At 43.0% G+C, this 22,337-nt stretch overlaps 1 protein-coding gene across 6 annotated transcripts in view; it reads right to left on the bottom strand.

Moving 5' to 3' along the window:
• Positions 1-2,132: 2,132 nt before the first annotated feature.
• Positions 2,133-22,337, bottom strand: part of IL4R (interleukin 4 receptor) — a 62,351-nt gene continuing 42,146 nt past the window's right edge. For all 6 annotated transcript variants that reach the window (XM_021006356.2, XM_021006353.2, XM_021006354.2 and 3 more), the window contains 6 exons: positions 21,598-21,752; positions 15,205-15,367; positions 13,894-13,993; positions 12,392-12,470; positions 9,963-10,012; positions 2,133-6,371 (listed from right to left, as the gene is read on the bottom strand). In XM_021006356.2, coding sequence (XP_020862015.1) covers positions 4,502-6,371; positions 9,963-10,012; positions 12,392-12,470; positions 13,894-13,993; positions 15,205-15,367; positions 21,598-21,752 — 2,417 coding nt within the window. In that variant the 3' untranslated portion in view covers positions 2,133-4,501. The remainder of the gene's footprint in view (positions 6,372-9,962; positions 10,013-12,391; positions 12,471-13,893; positions 13,994-15,204; positions 15,368-21,597; positions 21,753-22,337) is intronic.

Raw genomic sequence — 22,337 nt, 5'->3', positions numbered from 1 at the left:
CACATTTCAATGCATCTGGCAGCCCCTGGAACTCTGGAATTTGCCCCAGGAGTAGGACTTTCCACAATCTTTGAAGGCAGATTGCATCTCTACTCCAGATTTGGATTGCAGTTCTCTGCCTCCTTGGTCTCGAACCAAATGGTTGCTGGGAAATCTCTTTCAGGCTGTGACCACATTGCTGGCCGTGATCCAATATCCTGGTTGCCAAAGTCGAGTGCTGCTATTCTCAACAGTCAGCTCTCTGCCCCTAGCTTCCCCTGGCAGCAGCCTAGTATCTCCATCTCCTTACAGGGCAAGTAAAAAGTCCCATCTGTATCTCAAAGGGAAAACATTCGATCTGGTATGCACATATACGTTTTGTCCTCTTGGGAAGCTTCTTGACCATTGGTGAGGATTTACTCCCCACCTCCTGGGAATAATAATACCTTTACTATTTATTCCACTGGGTTGTTAGAAAATCATACCTTAAAAATACCTTACAAATATAACCCATGCCACGGTAGTTCTCTTTGTCTGGTCTTCATTGCATCTGAGGGAAGGATAGTGGAATGCTTCTGTCAGTAGCCTAGGAGTCTGACATGACATCTCCTACATGAAGATTTCCTTCCCCATTAGCTGCTAGTATTAATTTTGAATATAGTCTATAAATACTCATATACATACATATTGTCTGCTGTGCTAGAATGTAAGTTCATTCAGTAGGAAAGGTCTGTGACCACGGTGAGAGAAGAGCTTGGTCCAGTCCCAGCATAGCCCTGGGGTGGCAGTTGCTTCTGGAGCTCCTGGCCCACAGACGGAGTGGGGATCAAGTGGCTGGTCAGAGAGAGATTGCAGGGATCTCTTTACTGGTGCTGCGGTAGGATTCTCTTGCTTTGCCTGCACTTGGATCTGGGTCACAGTTCTGGGCGGCAGTCCTGGGGTGAGGAGGAGCATTGGCGTGGTGGAGCTTGTGGTGGTGTGCAGCGAGAATCCTCCTCACAGTTCCAAGGCAGAAAAGAGTGCTTGTGGTCACTCATAGACCAGAGCATAGGCCAGGAAAGGAGTAAACACCTCGCCTTTGATCATATCCACCTTGGAAGAACTGAAAATTTACAGGTCCCTAGAAGTGTCTCTGAAAACAGCTGCACAAAACCCCTGAAGCTTGGAATAGTACATTCTCCACACTGGAATCAGATCCCTACCTTAACAAAGTGATTAAAAGTCAAATAATTGGCTAGAATCATGAGCAAATAGCACAAAAAAAGTCAGACCACAGAATCTTACTTTGGTGACCAAAGATCAAAACATACAACCAGAAGAAGACAACAAAGTCAAAGCTCCTACATCCAAAGCCTCCAAGAAACATATGAATCAGTTCCAGGCCATGGAAGAGCTCAAAAAGGATTTTGAGAAGCAAGTAAGAGAAGTAGAGGAAAAACTGGGAAGAGAAATGAGAGTGATGCAAGAAAATCATGAAAAACAAGTCAACAGCTTGCTAAAGGAGACCCCAAAAAACTGAAGGAAAAAAAACCCTCCATTCTTGTTCAGGAAATAGATATTCCAAGAATTTAAACTATGGTCCAGAAAATCTAAACTTGTTCCCAAACATCATCTTCTTAAATGTCTTTCCACTTCCTAAATCTTTTTTTTTCTCAATCAATTGCCTTTAATTTGTATTAGTGATTAAAGCACTACCTGTGTTACCAGGAAAAAAAAAATATATGTAAGTTCATTTAGGGTAGGGACTATCTGACTTGTCTTTATACCCTCAGGAGCTAACAGTACCTGGCACATAAATAGTAAATGCTTATTCATTGATTGACTGAATTATCCAGGGGATATTATACAGACCTAAATCACTGGAATTAACAGAATATCTAAAATCTGCCACTAAGTACTCTGCACATAGTAGATACTTAATAATTATTGAATTGGAGTCAATAGTTTTGACCTCCATGTTTCAATGTCTCTACTGTGCTTATCTGCAAAAGCATTTGTCATGAAGTCTAAACTCAGTCTGGCATCATGGTTTTTCATACTCCAGTGAAAATCTCCTCCACCGCCACCCCCAAGGAACCTTGCAGAGGTCCTCAAATAGAAGAGGTACTTAATAAAGGTTTCTTTATTGAACAAATAGTAGTCAGCCAGCATAGACTTGTTGAATTGAAATGTATTTATTTAAAGCAAACAGCAGACATATAACATCCCTGCCCCTTCCCCCATACTCCCAGCTTTGATCTGTATGTACACACATGTACTGAGCACATGTATATACATACACACCCACACCCACACCCACACCCATACACACACACACACACACACACACACACACACACCCCTTTCGGTAAACAAAAAAAGAAATCCTTATAGAAAATACAAATGTTTATATAATACAATATCTCTGGCAGTTCCAGAATATTCCTCCCACCTTCTCAATCTTCTCCTAGACCATGTAGTTAGAACACTCCAGAGGTCAATGTGAGAGTGACTATGTCAAGAACCATTTCACCTGCTTCCAGGCACAATAATTTCCACATTAACCAAAATGCTGAGGTATTTATTTGCTGGGAGAGGAAGTCCTGGGACCAACCATTGCTGGCTCTGGTATTTGTCCTGGGACAGGGAATGATGAAAGATGAAGTTGTGCTAGTCGAATACACTGCCCAATTCTCTTCCTGTCACCTGACAGAACGTAAGCTCCCTGAGGGCAGACACTATTTTTTTGTCACCACGTCTCTGCCACTTTGCACATCTGTTGTTGCTCAGTCGATTCAGCTGTGTCCAACTCTTCGTGACCCAGTGGACCATGCTCTCCACGGGGTTTTCTTGGCACAGACACTAGAATGGTTTGCCATTTCCTTCCCCAGTGGATTGAAGTGAATGAAGGTTAAGCGATTTGCCCAGGGTCACATATCCACTAAGCATCTGAGGCCAGCTTGTATCTTAGGTCTTCCTGACTGCAGGCCCAGTGCTCTATGGGCTGAGTCACCCAGCTGCCTTGCTTAGCACATCACTCTCAGTAGATGCTTTCTTGCATTGAATCGAATTCACTAGTTACTCAACAGAAGTCAAGTCCGATCTCTCTCTTCAACCATCTGCTAAAGTAGCTGGGCAACATCCAAAAGACAGATAAGAGCAACAAAAGGCTTGGATAATCCACAAAATGGATAACTGGGAGTTGTCCTCATTATCTACACCTAATGGTGGAAGTGTCAGAATATAAGACTTACTGCTGTTTTCATCTCACATGGGGAGTAGCTTTGCAGGCTTTTTCTACTCAGTATCCCAGAATATAGCAGGAACCTAGTGGGAAGCCCTAAAACTCCCTAAAAACATTAGGCCACCTTACTGGGTTGTTGTGAAGTACAAATGAGATAGCCTGTGTAAATGAGATAACTTTGGGTACCTTAAAGCACTCCATAAATGCTAGCTATTATAAGTAGTAATTATTAAAGTGCTTCTTAATGGATCTCACCTGGCAGTCTGGTGCTTTCTCACCATGCAGCTAGTGGAGAAGACTGGCAATCAAACCCCTGTGTTTGAGCCCTTGGCTCTGCCACTTACTGAGCTGTGCGTGACCTAGGGCAAGGTGCTTCACCTTCCTGATCAGGACTTCACTTCCTCTGTAAAAGGATGGGATTTGATTAGGAGGTCTCCAATGGTCCTTCTAACTTCAACATTCTATGTTCTAAGGTACCCTTCTCCTTGAACATTCTATGTTCAAAGTTCCCTTTGGGCTCTCATCTTCAATGTTCTATGATTTCCAGAAGGCACTTGAGGCTTTTCTAGATTGACGTTTGGCAAGTGAGAAGGAGAGGAAGAAGGGAATATACCCCAGCTAGAAGCCACCAACACAGAGTGTCCAATGGAAAAGGTGCTGGGGGAATTGCAGTTTCTAAAATCATCGGGTCATAAAGGAGCCAGGAATGATCTGAGCATCCAGAGGCAGAAAATTCATGAACATTCAAAACACTGAGGGGCTGTTTCTCTGTAAGTCACCAACTGTGTCTACCCTGGGCCTTGCCAAAGCTCTTTCTGAGAAGTGTCCAGCTTTGAGGGGAGTTCTGTGCATGTACCACAAATTGCTAGATCGTTGGCTGCTCTGAGGCCCCTGTATTGCACTAAGGGATAGGTGGCCTCAAAGAGGCTCTTTTAGGACAGTGAAGAGAGAAGAGGATGGAAAAAGGGTTGTACGTAACCCCCCATCCCTTGCTCAGGCATACTTCTTTATTCTATGGCAAAGTGTTTAATGAGCCTCCAGAATTAAGATTGTCTGCTTTGAGGTCCAAGGCTGCTCCCCTCCACCCCCTAGTGAATAGGCATCAGGTTGTCATCCATGTGTCTGGCTCATACATGGACAACGATTTTCTTCTCAGGTAACAGGACCGGCAAATTGTCTTCTACTCAGTAATGGTCGGCATGGAGGAAATGTTTCACACACAAAGGAAATACAATGATTCCCTAAACCAAGTGTATATCACTGTTGATTGAGAGGACTGCCAAATTCCCCAAAGCTAATCTAAGAAACTTTTACGTAGGTGTTGCCCTCATGTTCACAGTCTGCCACGTTGGGGCTGAAGGGCTGGCTTGGGCTCGTTACACCACCAGGGCTAGGCTTTAAATGAAGGGATCCTTTCCATTTGTCTGAGGTGGAGCCAAACGGATCTTCACAGTTCTGAGGAAGGAGAGCCACACATGTTCCTAGAGAAGACTCTTCCTCCAAATGGTTTTCCCTGAGAAACTCCACAGAAGAGGTCCTTGACACCCTACTCTCTGCACTCTCCATTATTTCCAAGGGGCAGACGCTGGTGGCTTTTGTGAGAGGATGAGGCAATGTTTCTAGGACCTCAAGCACACAGTTGCATTTTGTGCTCTGGGCATTGCCCGAGGGTGTATAATTTTCACTGGGACTTGGACATCTCTTTAGGTGCCCACATACATGACAAGTCAAGGTAGAATAGACTACGCCACTGCTGAAATCTAACTTAGAACAGACTGAGGACTCCTCAGGGGTGTCCTCATGCTTCTTGGTGCCATTCCAGCCTAATGTCAGAGAGTGCTTTCCTATCTCTTCCTCTGATGTCTCCTGGGGACTGTACGTCTTGAGGAAACTGGAGGGCACAGGGCTATGCTGGCATTTCTGAGGGAGAGGGTCTCCTAAATCCAGGCCAAAGGTAAATAGTGGAAGTGGAGTCACTTCCTCTGCCTCTTGGCTAGGAGAAATAAGACTTTCTAATGGCCTGTATCCCCCTTTCCCTTTTCCAGACTCAGACTCATCACCAGAGGTCTCTGGAGAGGTCTCTTTCCTAGAGTCATTCAGGAGACTTGCAAAAGATCGATATCCAGATTCTTTGCAGACATTAAAGCTAGCTGCCTTAAAATTCTGGTCATTGCCTTGCTTGACAGCATTGTCAAAACACCGGTAGCCCGATGTGGCTAAAATGGTGGGGCAAGTGACATCTCCTTCTTGTCTGAGAACCCTCTGTCTTAGGATTTCCTCCCAGCTCTCTCCCTCTGACTGGAGCAAAGAAGATGGCTCGCTTTCATGGAAGGAAGACGTGTTAGAGTCCTCTGTGCAGCTAACCCCATGCTGCAGATCAGGGTCTCCAAGGCATAGGGCCATCTGTTCCCATGAACAGCTAGATGAGCCCAAGGGAAGGCTCAGCTCTTCCTCAGTCCTGGGCAAGGATTGGGCCAGGAGGCTGCTGAAGCTTCGATAAGCAGGGTTATCATCAACAACCTGGGGCGCTTCTGAAATGGATGCATTTGTTAAATCCTGAGTTTGGGATGCTGAAGGAAACTGCCACTGCTCTTGGTGGGGCTCAGGCGACTGTCTGGCCTGGGGAGAGGCAACATCTACACAAGGACTCTGGCAGACAGTTTCAGATCTCTCAGAAATGTGTGGACCACTCAGGCAACCACTCTGGAAAATGGGTGAGCCCAGCTTGGTAGGGCTGTCCCAGCAGGGGCTTGGCTCTTTGCCTTCCTGAGGTGGTGACAAGGCTGCATCTGCCAAATCCTTGTATCTCCCAGATGGCTTGCTGGAACATGACATGAAAGTCTCCTCTCCTATGAGATCAAGGAACAGCATCTGGACAAACCTGTCTGCAAGGGCTTCTCTGTTCTTCATGAAGCTGCTTGTGCTATTCTCGGGGGATGGGGGGAAGGAAACCTCATCAGCATCCCTTTCCTCACTTTCCACCTCAGCCTCATAAAGCTCGATCGAGTGCACCACACTGATCTTCTCCGGCACTAAGATATGCCTACAGGCTTCTACTGGCCAGCTTTCTCGTTTGCTGGGGAGAGGGAGATGGGTGTCTTCTTCTTTCTCTGCTGAGTTGTGGCTAAGCAAACAGGGAAACAACTTGGAAAGGCATATCTTCCAGTGCCTAATTTTTTGGAGAGGAAATAAAGAAAAAAGATGAGTTAATACATGGAGACTTTGTTCAACTTCTATTCATTGTGTATGTTTGCAACTATGTCACATTTGTATAGTACTATAGGTTTTACAAAGTGCTTTCCTCACAGTCTTGTGAGTTAAGACGGGACAAGTAGAATTGGGCAGCATGAGACGACTGGATTTGGAGTCAGGAGCCCTGCCTTCTTACTAGCTGTGTGATCCTGGACAAGTTACTTAATTTTGCTGAGATTTCTCATCTGCAAAATGAGGGAGTTGAACTAGATGACCTTTAATGGCCTTTCCATCTCTAAATTCTATGATTCTATGCTATGAATCACTAATAATTAGATAAATGCAAATTAAAGCTATGCTGACATTCTACCTCATATCAGATTGGTAAAGTTGACAAAAAGGGAGAAAAAAATGACTGATGTAGGAGGGGCTGGGAAAAAAAAAAACCAGGCACACTAACCCACTGTTCGCAGAGCTATGCACTGGTTCAGCTATTTTGGAAAGCAATTTAGAATTATGCCTCTAAAGTTACTACATTGTGCATACCTTTTGACCTAGTGATACCACTACTAGACTTGTACCTAAAGAGATCAAAGAGGGGCAGCTAGGTGGCACAGCGGATAGAGTGCCGGCCCTAAAGTCAGGAGGACCTGAGTTCAAAAGTGGCCTCAGACCAAACACTTGACATTTACTAGCTGTGTGGCCCCGGGCAAGTCACTTAACCCCAACTGCCTAAAACCAAAAAAAAAAAAAAACATCAAAGAAAAAGGAAAAGGACCACTATGTACAAAAATATAGATCCTCATTTAGTTGCAAAAAACTGGAAACTGAGGAGGTGCCCATCAGCTGGGGAATGGCTGAACAAATAATGGTATAAGAATGTAATGCAATATTGTCGTCCTGTAAGAAATGATGAGAAGGGTGCTTTCAGAGAAACCAAGAAAGGATGTTATGATGCCGAGTAAAATGAGCAGAAGCAGGAGAACAATGTATATACTGACAAGGTTGCAAGGTTACAAACAACTTTGAAAGACTTAAGAACTTTAGAGGATGCATCATGAAGAATGCTATCTACTAGCCAGAGGTGATGGACTTAGGGTACAGTATGAGACATATTCTTTTGGACATAACCAACATAATAATTTTGTTTTGATTGTTCATATTTGTTAAAAGGATTTTCTTTTTCTTTTCTTTCTTTTTTATTTTTTTAATAGCGGAAGGAGGAAAAGTGTGAGGGGTAAAAAAAGAATTTTGTTAAATTTAAAAAAAAAAGAAAATTAAGAGCCTAAAATATGCTATTATTTCCATCATTTACAAATGAGGAAACTAAGGTTCAAAGAAAGTAATGATCTGTCCATGGTCACACAGCTGGTAAATATTGGAGCCAAGAGTCAGACCCAAGTTTTCTATTTCAAGGTCCTTATTCTTTACACTATACAGTGACCGCTTCGCCAATGTTAATAGTTCTAGGTATATGGATAGTGACAACTAAGAATTTGGTCTTGGTAATGAAATAATCAGATTGATTCTGTTTTTTTTTTAAACTGATCCTACTTACAGTTAATTGATTTTGTCCAGTAACAGCCTAAGTCATGGTTCTTTGTGTCTGAACTTAGTTCAGAATTGAGCTGGTCTGTGTAATGAACTCCAATTCTCTTGCAAATCACTGTTTTATTCTTATGTTACTCTTAAAGGAGACAGGTGGACACCAGGGAGCCTGGTTTAGTATCTTTACACCACCAAACCATCCTTCAGGGATTTCTGGTTTGTCATCCAAAGAAACCTGATTTGCTATCTCTGTCCTTGAAGATGCAGCTGGACTCACACAATGAACATTTCTTAGTCACAAGAGGGAAGGAGAGGGGGCTATTGCTAGCCCTCATTCCCAATGTCCATCCATATTTTCTTCCATCTATGATGCTAGTTTTTTTTTGTGCTCTCCAAAACTATAAAAGAGTGCCATCCCTCTCATTTGGGGTCTTAGCTTTACTGGGGAAGCTGAGATCCTATTTGTTGGTAAATTCACACTTTGCTAATAAATTGATTGTGTTCAGAACTTTGCACCTCAGTCTACCTTAACTTTAACCATTACAGTAAGATGATTTCCACCTTGATAACTGAAGATCATTCTTTATAGTATCCTCTCTCTCTAAATCAACCAGGCTACAAACTGTCCCCTTGCTTCCCCACTGCCCCAGATTCCCTTGCCCTCTTCTCAAGGGTCAATGTTCTGCCTACTATTTATAGCCATACTTGCTCCTCACCAGATTAACAGAACATAAACATATATCCAGGCTGTCTCCTTTTCTCTTTCCCACCCTCAATAAAAACCAAATGCTAAGAGACAAGACTACCCAAAGCAGAATCGATGTAACTGATTTTGGTTCCTCTGCCTGATTTTTTAAACTGACCATAACTGGCCAGGACTGTAGTCTCTGCTGCTGGGGAAGTAGAGGCTGGTGGATCACTTAAGTTTGGGAGTTCTGAGCCGCAGGAAGCTGAAACCCACTGGGGGGTCCACTATGTCTGGTACCAATCCCATAAGCACCTGGAAGCAGAGGGCCACCAGGCTCCCCAAGGAAGGGCAAGCCAGCCCAGGTTGGGAAAATGGAGCAGGTCAAAGTTTCCTTGCACATCAGTATTGGGATTGAGCCACGAGTAGCTGGTGAAGAGACAGGGAGACCCAGTCTTAAATAAATATAAATCGCAATAGTTGACATTCACATGTCACTTTTTTGTCATAAAAAGCACTTTCAGACACATTATCTATGCAGAGCACAAATTGTTATTACAATTTTAAAGATGAGGCTGCTAAAGAATGTTAGATAGCTTGGCCAAGGTCACCTGGCTAGTAAATGGGCAGAGGCACAACTCGAACCCAGGTCTTTGGACTCCTGGTCCCATTATTTCTTGAGGCAGCTGGGTGGGTCAGTGGATAGAATGTTGGATCAGAATCAGAATCAGAAAGATTTGAGTTCAAGTCTAGCCTCAGGAATGTACTAGCTTTGTGACGCTGGGCGCCTAATCTTTGTCTCCACCAGTCTCCTTCAATGGATTGTCATTGTTGTTGTTGAGTGGTTTTCAGCTGTGTCCAAGTCTTTGTGACCCCATGTGGGGTTTTCTTGGCAAAGAGCTGGAGTGGTTAGCCATTTCCTTCTCCAGCTCATTTTACAGATGAGAAAACTGAGGCAAAGAGGGTAAAGTGACTTGCCCAGGGCCACACAAGTAGTACTTGAGGTCACATTTGAACTCAGGAAGACTCATCTTCCTGACTCTTGGCTTGGCTTTCCATCCACTGCACCACCTAGCTACTCTTCCTCCAATGTAAAATGAGGGTAATAGTAGCAACTACCTCACAGGGCTGTTTTGAGGCTCAAATAAGATAATCTTTTTACAGTCCTTAGCACAGTGTCTGGTACCTAATAGGTGCTTAATAAAGAATGCTTGTTCCCGTTTCCTTCCCCCCATTATTTGCCCAGAAAAGGCTCATTTGACTAGGCCTGCTACCCAATTTCATTAGATCTACTCCTCAGTTCATTCTAGCCTATGGTTGAGCTGATATACTTACGGAAATTTTTTCTTTTCTTTTGCTTTAGGCAGTTTCCTCCATGCTGAAAGCTAAAAGAGAAGGAACAGTGGAATAGACAGTCATCCTTGGCAAAGGTAGGAACAAGATTTCCCACTCATTTATAGACAAATTCAGTGGATCCAAGGTGGAGAGGTTGCCCACAACAAATTTTAAAACTTTTCTCCTCTCTCATGCTCCCCTAGATTGGAAACTCATGTGAACTTTCCTCTTGCTGTCAAGGGTAGCCCCTACCTTTCCAATCTCCCAGGTTCACAGCCTTGCTGGCATCCTTGACTCCTTCCTTTCCCTCACACCACAGATCTATTCAATGGCCAAATCTTGTCATTTCAACCTCCATAACTATACCTTTTGCTTATAGCCCATACTCTCTACTACACAGCTACCAATCTAGTTCTAGCCTTAATTAGTTCTCATTTGGACCAGTGCAATAGCCTAACTTTCTGAGTGTGGGTCCTCTCTTCCCTGATGAAAATTACAAACCATTCAAACTTTAGTAGATGGTCTTTGTTAACTGCTTGTGGCCAAACCAATTCATTGCCTGATAGCCAACCTTCTGATGAACTTATCTGAACTTAAATAGGTTTGTTGTCCAATGACAGGCACACAGTTAGGTGCTAAGCATGTATTCAGTGTTTTCTAGCTTGGTAGGACCTGCTGGGGTTTGTGCTCCCACCTTGTCCAAGCCCATGGCCTTATCATTAAGAGGGGACATAAGAGAGGTGATCTACGACCATCCCATGCTGACAAATCAGTGCACATTCAAGGCTGATCCGCATCCCCTTGGAGAGTCAGATTGTTTCAGACAAAGACTCAGTTCATGGACCTTCCTTGTAGCTTCTCCTCTGATCTTCTACTGATCTACATAGTTTGAAATCTATGCTCCTGCACCTGGCTTCCTGCTCCATGTCAATCCCCTGGATTTTGGCATTCTGCAGAAACACAAGTTTCACAACCTGGACTAGATTTTGGCTTATACTCTCTTTGCATCCTGATCTGGAACTCTATATCCAGTCCTAGTGACGGTACACTAGCATGTGCTGGCCATGGGCAAGGGGTTAAACCATTGGACTAACTCTCAAGAATCCTGAGTCACCTTCATACAATTATGAAACATCAGAAGAGAACTCATTGTTTTAGTGTTCTTCTTTAATTTTGTTTTTGTTCAGTCATTCAGTAGTGTCTGACTCTTCATGCCCACATGAAACAAACACACCAGGCCTTTCTATCCTCCACTATCTCTTGAAGTCTGTTCAAGTTCACATTTGATGTTTCCATGACACTACCTACCCATCTCATCCTCTGCTGTTCCCTTTTCCTTTTGCTTTCAATCTTTCCCAACATCACAGTCTCTTCCAATGAGTCCTGTCTTCTCATCATGTGGCCAAAGTATTTAAGTTTCAGCTTCAGTATTTGACCTTCTGTGAACAGTCTGAATTAATTCTTTAAAGCTTGCTGTCCAAGGGATTCTAAAAAGTCTTCCCAACACCACAATTCAAAAGTATCTAGTGGTGATAAAGGGGAAGGTGGGTCCTCTCTCTGCGATAATTTTTCCCCTCAGTGACAGTTGTGCAGGCTGAGCTGCCAGGCTGTTAAAAGGGCCCTTAGAGATCATCTAAAGTTCTTAACCTGGGATCCATAGATAAGGGTCATTGTTTCCTAAAATAAAGGCATCCCTGTGCTTATTCTCTAGTTGTCTACTTACATATTCTTCTGTTTTCTCCAGAGGTATATTCATGTAGCCATCCTGGCAAGCCAGGACACCTTGGTAATCCACTCTAGAATTTAATTTTACTCTAACAGGTCTCCCTGTGATTTGATTTAGGAAGCCACTTGGAGTTTGCTTCCCTAAACTCATTTTCGCAATCCTCTAAACTCAGATCAGCCCCGGCCTTGGGTCTCACTTCTGCCTCCCTCCAAGATCCTGAGTGCCCCCACCCAGGCAGCAGGTGGGGCAACTTCAGAACTCCAGCCTCTGCCCAACCAACTCCAGCTCTCCCCAGTAATCAACAAACAATAAATACAGTGATAGTTTGTGTTCTCTATACTGTTCAATCAATTACAGAACTATAAAGAAATGATCTGCCATAAAAGAATGTTTATGAAAGCCTGATTTCTGTTCCCTTCCTGTATTTCATGAGAGATACCCTCCATATGTGTACAGGTCATTCTCATAGAGATTTTATGGAGATAAGAAAATAGGCATATGGATCAATAGTTACTGATATATTTTAGTATTGGCTTAAGAAAACATGAAGGTAAGTAAATCTACTGGGGAAGAACTTAAACGATACATACATTCCAAAATACTGCTATCTTTGAATTACCTATGCTACTACTCACAACATTGGTACAGAGAATTGAGACTGAGCTGATGTGGGCGGTGACAGGATATCTTCAAAGCCACCTACCTGCTGGTTCTGAATAATGATGGCAGTTAGGTGGCTATGGGCTGGGTTGGGGATCTGATCCCACCACACTTTCTTAATCCTGTAAGACAAGAAGTTTCTAGTGTTGGTCACATGAGTCAGACAGTTTGGGGTGAGAGGAAAGAACATCGCCCAGGAAAAACTGGTGGAGTTGAGGCAGAGAAAGATATAAGGAATCAAGGAGAGAAAGTGTCAAGAATACCTGTGGACTCTGACCCCTTCTCACCTGAGCAATCCTTCCACAAAAAGTCCTCAAGTGTCCAGCTTTGTAGTAATGGGCGGGGGCGTTACAGTTTCATGGGATTCAATGACGGTCTTGCCCAAGATCACATAATCACTAGGGCCAAATTTGAACCCAAGTTTTTTAAGTCCCAATTCAGCATTCTTTCCACTATACCATGCCACATAAAGGAACCAGTTCCAACCTCCTTATAAAATACCCACTCATTTTACCAAAGAGGAAACTGAGAGTTGGGGGAAATAATGTACCAAGAGTTACAAAGACATTTAGTGGTAGGGTTATGACTAGAATCTGGGTCACCTGAAGTTTAGTCTCATGTTCTTTATATTTTTCCGGGCTAAAGAAACATTTAATGTAAAAAGAGACAACAAGACATTTGACAGAGACCCATTTGCTCCAGAAAAGTTCAGTTCTGATAAAATAAGCATAAATGTTCTTGCATAGTAATAACTCCCATTTCTATAGTGCTTTAAGGTTTACAAAGCACTTTCCCCAAAACAACCTGTAGGCAACAGGGCAGAGATTAGTCTCTCCATTTGCAGTTGAGACAACTGAAGTTAAAGGAAGTGATATGACTTGACCAGTATCACCTATCTATTAAATGATGGAGTCAGAAATAGAACCCAAGACTGTTGACTCCAACAAGGCATTTTTCTATTATCATCATGACCCTAACTACACTGATCTTAGACACCACCCTTCTGAATCATTCATTTGCCAAAGTAGAAAGGGACTGACTTTACTGAGTGTGAATTCAGCCTTGCACATAATACATTTCAAACCCACAAACAAGTGCTGGAGATGTTAGGATGGGATATGATGAACTAAAAAGGTAGGTTGGACCTTGATTGTGGAAGGCCTTAAATACAAGGTTCTAAGGAGTTCATGTTTAATTCTAGAGGGAATAGGGAGCCACTGAGGATATCTGAGCAGTGAAGTGACATGGTCAAACCTATGCCTTAGGAAATTATTTCAGCATCTTTGTGAAAGATGGATTAGAGTGGGGCAGGAGAGTAGAGATAAGCAAATGAGTCAGAAGGCTATTTTAAGCCTAACCCAGGAGGCTGGAGACTGGAGTGGAAAGAAGGAGAGAAAAGAGAGAGGGATGACAGTGGTAGAATCAACAACCTAAGTAACCACCATCACATATCTTATCCTAATACGGCCCCTGTTTGGCCTACTAAGAAGTCTGCTGACTAAACTAATATGAAGGAGGTCACATCTCCCACAAAAATGTACTTACTTGATGACACTGAAATAGCACAGCAAATTAACCAGCAGGATCAAGATGCAGAAAATGGGCACCCCCAATTCCAGGCCACTCAGAAAAGGTTTTTCATACTCTAGGAAGGAAACAGACCAGCACAAAGTTACATTTTGCTATAGATTTTCAGCTGGGAATCTTTTGAAATAGACCAGTTCAATTCAATAAACATTTATTAAGTGCCTACTACTTGCCAGGTGCTAGGCTTAACTGCTGGGGATAGAAAAAGAGACAAAAGACAGTGCCTGCCCTCAAGTAGCTTATAATCTGTCATCTCCAATTCAATTCATCAACTCATTTTGTTGAGTGCCTACTCATGTGAATCAGAGAATAGATGGATGAATGTATTTTTTTTTAATGTATTAAGCGCTTACTATGTGCCGGAGGAAGTGTGGTATAATGGATTGGGAACTAGCCTCAAAACTAGGAGGACTTTGGCTGTTTGACTCTGAACAAGTCATTTAACCCCTCAATTCCCCAAGAAAACTCTCTAAGATTAGAAGTTGCAGAGAGTGTGTCAAACCATATGAACAGAGGGAATTTCCTTACCCAGGATTCTCCAATCCAATGAAATTGTCAGTCCAATCCCAATCCCTATTATGTACCAAGCACTGTGATAGGTACACAGAGAAAAACAAGCTAGTCCTTGCCTTGGGGGGAGACAGCATCTCCACAGATAGACATGGACAAAATGGGAACAAAGTCAACACAAAATTATCTTGGTGGAGGGGAAAGAAATCACAATGGAAAGAGTCAGGAAAAGCCTTCTGTCCAAAGGGGCACCAGAGCTGCACTCAGGAAGCAAGAGATTCCATGATGCAGAGATGAAGAAGGAGAACACTGCAGGCACAGGGGGTCAGCCTGGGCAAAGACCCAGCAGTTGAGAATACTGCGTACTAGGGACAGCAAATGGTCCAGTTTTACTAGACCACAAAACAAAATTGTCTGGGTGGAGCTACAGGAAGAGCATTAAATTTGGAGTCAGTGGCCCTGAGTTCAAATTTTGGTTTTGCTGCTTGGTATCTGCATAACCGTAAGCAAGTCATTTCAGCGCTGGGCCAGAGTTTCTTTCTCTGTAAAATCAGAGGACTGAACCAGATGATGCCTCTTCTAGTTCAGCAGCCAACACTGCGCATTGGGAAGTTCCGAAGGAGGGCTGACTTCTCTGAAGGTGCTCCCTTTAAAGGTCACTGGGCAGTTGTGAGAGCCCCTTGGCCCCTTCCATCGGCTCAACCAATTCCAGAATATCAGTACCTTCAAGGTTATCCTAACGACTGGATGCTGACTCACCATTATCCCACTCAACGGTGGGGCTCCAGTCGCTCCACTGTCCACGGTAGCCGAGGTAGCCTGACACTTTTGACTTCACTCGAGCAGTGTAGGTGCTTTTATTTTCCAGTTCGTAAGCAAGGATGGTCAGGTTGAGCGCTCCATCGATCACTTTTTGGATAGGCTGGAAGTAAATATAAGTAATCAGAAGACTATCTCTACTGTGACCAGTGAGTACCAGGGTCAAGCAAAAGGATTCCTTCCGTGGCCACAGAGGAAACGTGTCCGGTAATAACACTCTGATTGAGGGACATGCAGGAAACAGCACTGGGTTGTAGGAAAAAGGTACAGAAAAGAGACTGAAGGATTATAGCTGGAAGGGACCTTAGACATCATCTCATTAAGTTCCTTCATTTTTGTTGTTGGGTCTTTTCAGTTGTGTCTGACTCTCCGTAACCCCATTTTGGGGTTTTCTTGGCAAAGATACTAGAGTGGTTTGCCATTTCCTTCTCCAGCTTATTTTACAGATGAGGAAACTGAGGCAAACAGGGTGAAGTGATTTGCCCAGGGTCATACAGCTAGTAAATTTCTGAGATCAGATTTCAGCTCAGGAAAATGAGTCTTCCTGATTCTAGGTCCCGTGCTCTATCCACTGCATCATCTAGATGCCCTCATTTTGTTTTACAAATGAGGAAAGTGAAGACCGGAGTGGTTCAGTGACTTGCCCCAAATCACATAGCAGTCAGTGGTGAAACTGAGATATGAATCCAAATCATCTTACTCAAAATCCAGAAATCTTTCGGTTATTCCATAATGTTTCCTCTGAGATGGAAAAGTACTAAAGATTAAACACTGCTTACTGCTAGCCCTAGCTACCACAGGAGCTATATAATAATAGCAATGATAAAAATAATAATAGCAAGAATGTATACAGCGCTTTAAGGTTGGAAAAACATCTACTACTCTGTAAGAAAGGGGCAGCTAGGTGGTGCAGTGGATAGAGCACCAGCCCTGGATTCAGGAGGACCTGAGTTCAAATCTGACCTCAGACACATAACTAGCTTTGTGACCCCGGGCAAGTCACTTAACCCCATTGCCTAGCCAAAAAAAAAAAAGATAAGTGCTTTGTTGTTCCATTTAACAGGTGGGAAAAAGGATAAATTATTATATCAAAGATTGCCTAGTGTCCCACAGCCAGCAAGTATCCAAAGCAAAGGACTGGAACTAAGATCTTCCTCACTCTAAATCCAGCACTCTATCTGCTATGCCGCTTAGCTATCTCTTGAGTAGCTATTTCCTCCATTTAAGGAGAGGGGTCAGGGCAGCCATCTCAGACTCTTCATTTCCCACCAGGCTGTGGGAATTCTTGGATTTCTCTTTGGAACTCTTTGACCGTGATCTTGGGCCAGGTACTTCTCCACCCCCTCATTCTTTTTAGCTTTCTTTTGTTTATTGTCTTTCCCCATTAGATTGTAAGCTCCTTGAGGGCAGAGACTCCCCACAACCACCACCACCAAAGTGTCCAGCACTTAGCATGATGTCCCTCGGTAAGCATGATAAATACTTACTGACTATTGAAGTCCATAGTCTGTAGTATAATTCCATTAAAAATCTTCATGAACATGAATGTAAGAAAGAACAGTAAATTTAGAGTTAGGAGACCCGGGCTTGAAGCCCAGATTGTTGCGCACTTTCTATGTGACCTCTGTGCAAGTCACTGGGACCTCAGTTTCCTCATCTGTAAAATGAGGAGGGCAACTCTGGATCATAGAACCATAGATTTGGAGCTGGAAGACACTGGAAGTCAGATGGCATGATGCCCTCATTTTACAGATGAGGAAACTGAGGCCTCAAAAAGTGACTAGCCTAAGATAGGTGGTAAGTGGCAGAACCAGGATCCCAGTTCAGTTCTATGTTCAATGATTTTTCATAGACTTTTAAGGCCCCTCCCAGCCCTGAATCCTGTGATCTCATAATTTGTATATTGCTTGTTTATATTGCAATTCTGTTAACTTGTTTTGTATTTCTGCAGGTTAGAAATCACATTCCCAGGCTACAGGACCTAGAGATGAAAGTGCTGTTATATCATCTTATTATTATACACTTTTTCTTTGTATGCTAATCATAATCATAGCATTTATATAGTTCATATAAGGTCTGCAAAATCTCATGTAATTGTTACAACAATCTTGGGAGATCCATTTTACAGATGAAGAAACCGAGGCAGGGATTAAGTGTGTGGTCAATGTACTCTGGGGAGTGGGTCTTAGCAAAGCAGGAAGGCAGTGCAGCTGAGCACCCCCTCTCCCCTAAGTGGGAAGGGAACAGGTGTGGCCAGTCACTCTGCAGGCAGAGGAACCAGCATTTCCAGGCATACTGAGGCTGTGTTAGGTGAACAGATTTAAAGAGAGAGGAGCATGTACATTGTTGTTTGTTTAAACCACTTTGCAGAAGAGATCTGGAGCCTTCCTCAATAAAACAGCTAAACTCCCATGATCTAGTGTGCGTGTGTGTGTGTGTGTGTGTGTGTGTGTGTGTGTGTGTTTTTCCATTTCTGTGGTGACTTAGGACCTCAGGACCAGCAAGAAGTTCATCAATTCAGGACACTTATTTCTGAGACTAGGCCTTTTCCTATAGGGAGTGATTAGCAGGGCTTAATAACATGACAGTGAAGAGAGATTGGCAGTGAGAGGAGAATGGAATAAGAAGATTTGGGGAGCCTGCTGCAGTAATACACATAGGCGAGTGCGAAGCCTTTTATATATTAAAAAAAATATAACAAAGGTAGAGCAAAAAAGAATTATCCACTAAAAAAAACCACAAGGAAACTGGAACAGGTTTTATTTATCTTGTAAATGGAAACGAGGAGCCTGCTTCTTGCCTACAGACCTGCTGTCATAGACACCAAGGGAGAGATGACAGTTGACAGACTGTTGAAAAATAGCAACATAGAGAAAGGGAAAAGGAAAATTCAGAGTGGAGACCAGCTACTGAGCAGGGATAGGGGACGGGGTGTCGTACCTCTGTGGAAAGAGGATCTGGGCTCCATTCCCCTACTCCATTACTTACTACTTACTCTCCATGGCCAATTCCCTTTTCCAAGCCTCACTTTCTCCATTTGCAAAATGAGGAAGTGGAACTAGGTAATTTCTAAGGTCCCCTTCCAGCTCTAAATCTTACAAACCATGCTTTTGTCCAGGCTATCCTCCATGCCTGAAATGTTCTCCCACCTCCCAGCCTCTGGAAAATTCCAGCTCCCTTTAAGGCCCCCTTCAAGTAGTACTTCCTATATAGAAACTTTCTTGATCCTCAGTCGCAATTATTCCTCATATGTTTTGTATTATCAGTGAATGTGTTGTTGTTTCTTCCTAGTAAAAGATGTCTCATGAGTTTTATTATAAATTTGACTAGCTAAAGCCAACAATCCAATGCGAATCAGAAGATGGGCTTTATTACACTCACGAATGTGGTGATCCCAACCAGCCACTGATGGGGAATGTGTCATTCATGAGTCAGTAAAGTGGAGCTTTCCAGGCCACAGGCCAACACACTGTACCTTGACCCCAACATAGTGATGTCATTTTGGTCCTCTTTGAGAACGAAAGATAACCAAGCAAAATTCATACATTATATGAAACAAAGAAAAAAAAAGATGGCTATTCATTAAAACACAGATGTTTAAACAAAGAAAAAAAGTTTGTTAAAGGAAAAACTTCTATTTGCTACAGGAAATAAGGGAGTTACCTTCTGAGTATAGCTAACTTCACTAAATCAAAAAGAACTGCCTGCTAGTCCAGACAAGGGAGGACAATCCAAGGACTCTGGAATCTTTCTCCTTTAGCAACCAAGTCTTTTTTGTAGCGATAAATGGAAGGAAGAAGACACTGAAGGACACCAGCTGCTGCTGCTGGTCTTGTAGTTCATAAGGGACAACACTCAGAAAAAATGGCTGATATAGAAGGAGATGGAATCAGTTACATTTTCCAAAAAAAATTCCCTTTCGACAAATGTAAGCACCTTAAGAGCAAGGACTATTTTGTTTTTGTCTTTGTATTTCCAAAGCCTAGAACAGAACCTTGGAAACATGAGAGGTACTTTAAAAACTGTCTGTTGAACTGAGCCACAAGATAATTATTTCTGTGGTTTTTTTGGGGGGGTGGTTTTGGGAGGCAATTGGGGTTAAATGACTTGCCCAGGGTCACATAGCTAGTAAGTGAGGTAAAATTTGAACTCAGGTTCACTTGCCACCTAGCTGCCCTAAAGACAACCAGTTCTAAGGAATGTGGCAAGGGGCAGTTTGGGAAAACTGGTTTCATAGAAATGTTAGCATAAAAGAGACTTTCAGGTCTTCGAGAGGAAACTGAAGGCTAGAAGGGAAAATGATTTGGCCAGGGTGGAAGCATCTTGTGAGTAGAGATGGTTTCCTTCTTTGTATTTGTATTCCCAGTGCCTCACATAATACCTGGCATACAGTGGGTGCTTAATAAATGCTTATTGATTGATAACTAAACAGTGCTTACATCAAGACTAGATTACGTATCTTTTGACATTTCCACTAATGATCTTTTCAAAAGCACCAGAAAAAGGAACCTGGATTCAGAATCTGGCCCCAGCGCTTATTAACTATGTGTCTCTGGCCAAGTCAATTCTCTCTGAACCTCATTTTCCTTATCCATAAAATAGAAATAATAATATTTGCATTACAGGGTATTGCACAATGGATAAAGTGTTGGACCTGGAGTCAGGAAAACCAGTCTTTGACACTGTGTAACTCTGGGCAGTTTACGTCCCCTCTGTGAGCCTCGGTTTCCTCACCTGTAAGACTTGACCTCACAGGACTGCCATGAGACTCAGATGCAATCGTGTCTTTAAGGTATTTTTGCAAAATTTGAAGAAAGATGCACAGTTTGGCCAGTCTTATGAACCTCTCCCCCACGCTGTTGTGAAGAAAGCATCTTTAAACCTTATAACCCTAAAGAAATGTGAATTGTTATTCTATCATGCTATCTCATATATTAAGGTGGATGTGGACACCCAGGCCAGACAAGGAAAAAAAGAAAAAGATGAAAAACCAGTACAAACAGATGATGAAGGGCTGCATGATACACTTTCTGTGGGAAACAGAAGCCCATCTCCTTTCCTAGTCGCCAAGCTTCTAGAGGAACCCATTGGAAGAGCTGAGAACACCTCAGATAATAGACCAAGAGAGACCAAATAGGCATCTCACCTGAGTTCATCTAACCCCTGGCCAGTCAAAGGGACTCCAGGCAGGGGATGGGCCATGCTTCCCACCATTCTTTGCCTGGCAAAGACTTGTATAAGCATTTTGCAAACCCTGAAGTGCAGGGTGGCATAAATGTGAGTCAGCATTACTTCTGCTAAATGATACCTTGAGTTCTTCAGAGTCCTGGGATCTCCGAATACAGGGACAGAAGAACGGATCATAGAATCTGGTGCCAGAAGGGATCTTAGGGATCATCTAGCCCCATGACTTTTTTTTCCCCTGCTTACAGTATAACACTTTTTGTTGGTAGAACTGACGCATGTGGAATATTTGAATCGCCAACATTAAGACAGTTGGGGGACCTGCATGTGTGCACTTTCCCTTCAATAACAGCAGTTGTTTTTGTTGAGTTCTTCACAAGTTCAAAGAGACATGGGAAGGGAAGGGAATAAGCATTTATATACAGCCTACTGTGTACAAGGCACTTTACAAATCTCACAACAACCTTGTGGCAGTGCTGTTGTTATCTTCATTTTATAGTTCAGGAAACTGAGGCAAACAAGGGTAAGTGACTTACTCAGGGTCACACTAAATGTCTGATGGAACTCAGGTCTTCCTGACTCCAGTTTAATGCTCTTTATCCACTGACCCACTTAGCTGCTTCTGACAAGTTTTTTGGTCTGACATGTTTTTAGATGTGTAATAGGCAAGTTTTGTCTATTTTGGAAATACTTTACTTACCACATTATATATGCTAGGTAAGTGAAATTTATGTTAAAATTATTGACACATTTTCTTTTATCTGCAACAACTTAACACCCAACATTTCATAGCACACCCTAGTGAAACCAGGAGGACACTAACCTCTTCATTTTACTGAATCTATTTAAATCAGTCAAAAGGCAGTGCTTAAGGATTTAGAAGGCCACATGGGGCCTTAAGGTTGAAGGGTCCACTGCCCCCCTCCCCACCGTCCTCCAGCCCAAGGTCTTGTAGCTAGGCTAGAAATCAAGTGTTCTGACTCCTAGGCCAGTACTTTTCCCACTATACTAAGGATGACCCTGATTCTGAAAAGCTGATCTGAGATGGATGTCCTCTGGAATCCTTTGAGATGCTGTATGCCACTTGTCTAAAAGAACCTCTCTGGGCAGGGATAATGAAGAAGCCCCCAAAGTTTTAGGGTAACTTACGGGTGTGGTATTTTCCTTTTTCTGAATCTCAACCATATATTTGAGATCGTCAGTCAGAAGGTGGTCTGAAGGGTAACTGCTGTCCCAAGTCAGGACCAAGTTGTATTTTGGAGTTCCTGAAGAGAGGACAACGTTTCCTGGGGTTCTTGGCTTCACTGTCAGGAAAATGATGCTCATTAGTAAATCCAACTGCTCCACTAGGTTAGTCGGAGGGAGGATGGGAGCCCCAAGAAAACACAGCCAGAATGAGTGTCTTCCCAGGGGCTCTGGGCACTAAGTTGGGTTCAGTAAAATGCCACTGGTCTCAGTGCTCTACAATTTTATAGAAATGTGGGTCAGAAGTCTCCTCTGTTCTGTATTTTAAACTCTCCCCTTTACCTCCCTGACTAAGCAGCCCAGCATCAATCATGCTTCAGCTGGTTTACCAGTCCCTCAATTATATTGGTGGAGACTTTCAGAGGTTGTCTATGCAGACAAGTGCCCCAATATTTCCAGGTGTCCATTTGCCTGAGGGCTACCCTCACTCACATACTCTACAGCCAAAAGCAACTTGGGGAAAGGGCCACTAAAGACTAAGTAAGGCATTTGATCATAAGATTCAGAAATTGGAAGGGACCTTGGAAATCACTCACTTCCCTAATTTTATGGAGGAGGAAACTGAAACCTAGAGAAGGGAAGCAACTGCTCCATTTAGTGACCAAAGAGCTGGGATGTGGCTCCAAATCTAGTGCTCTTTTGCC

The sequence above is a fragment of the Phascolarctos cinereus genome, unplaced genomic scaffold (genome assembly GCF_003287225.1).
Source record: "Phascolarctos cinereus isolate Bilbo 61053 unplaced genomic scaffold, phaCin_HiC Scaffold_4;HRSCAF=312, whole genome shotgun sequence".
In the NCBI taxonomy this organism is placed as follows: Eukaryota; Metazoa; Chordata; class Mammalia; order Diprotodontia; family Phascolarctidae; genus Phascolarctos; species Phascolarctos cinereus.
The sequence above is the reverse complement of the archived record's forward strand: the minus strand, read 5'-3'. Positions and strand labels throughout refer to the sequence as shown.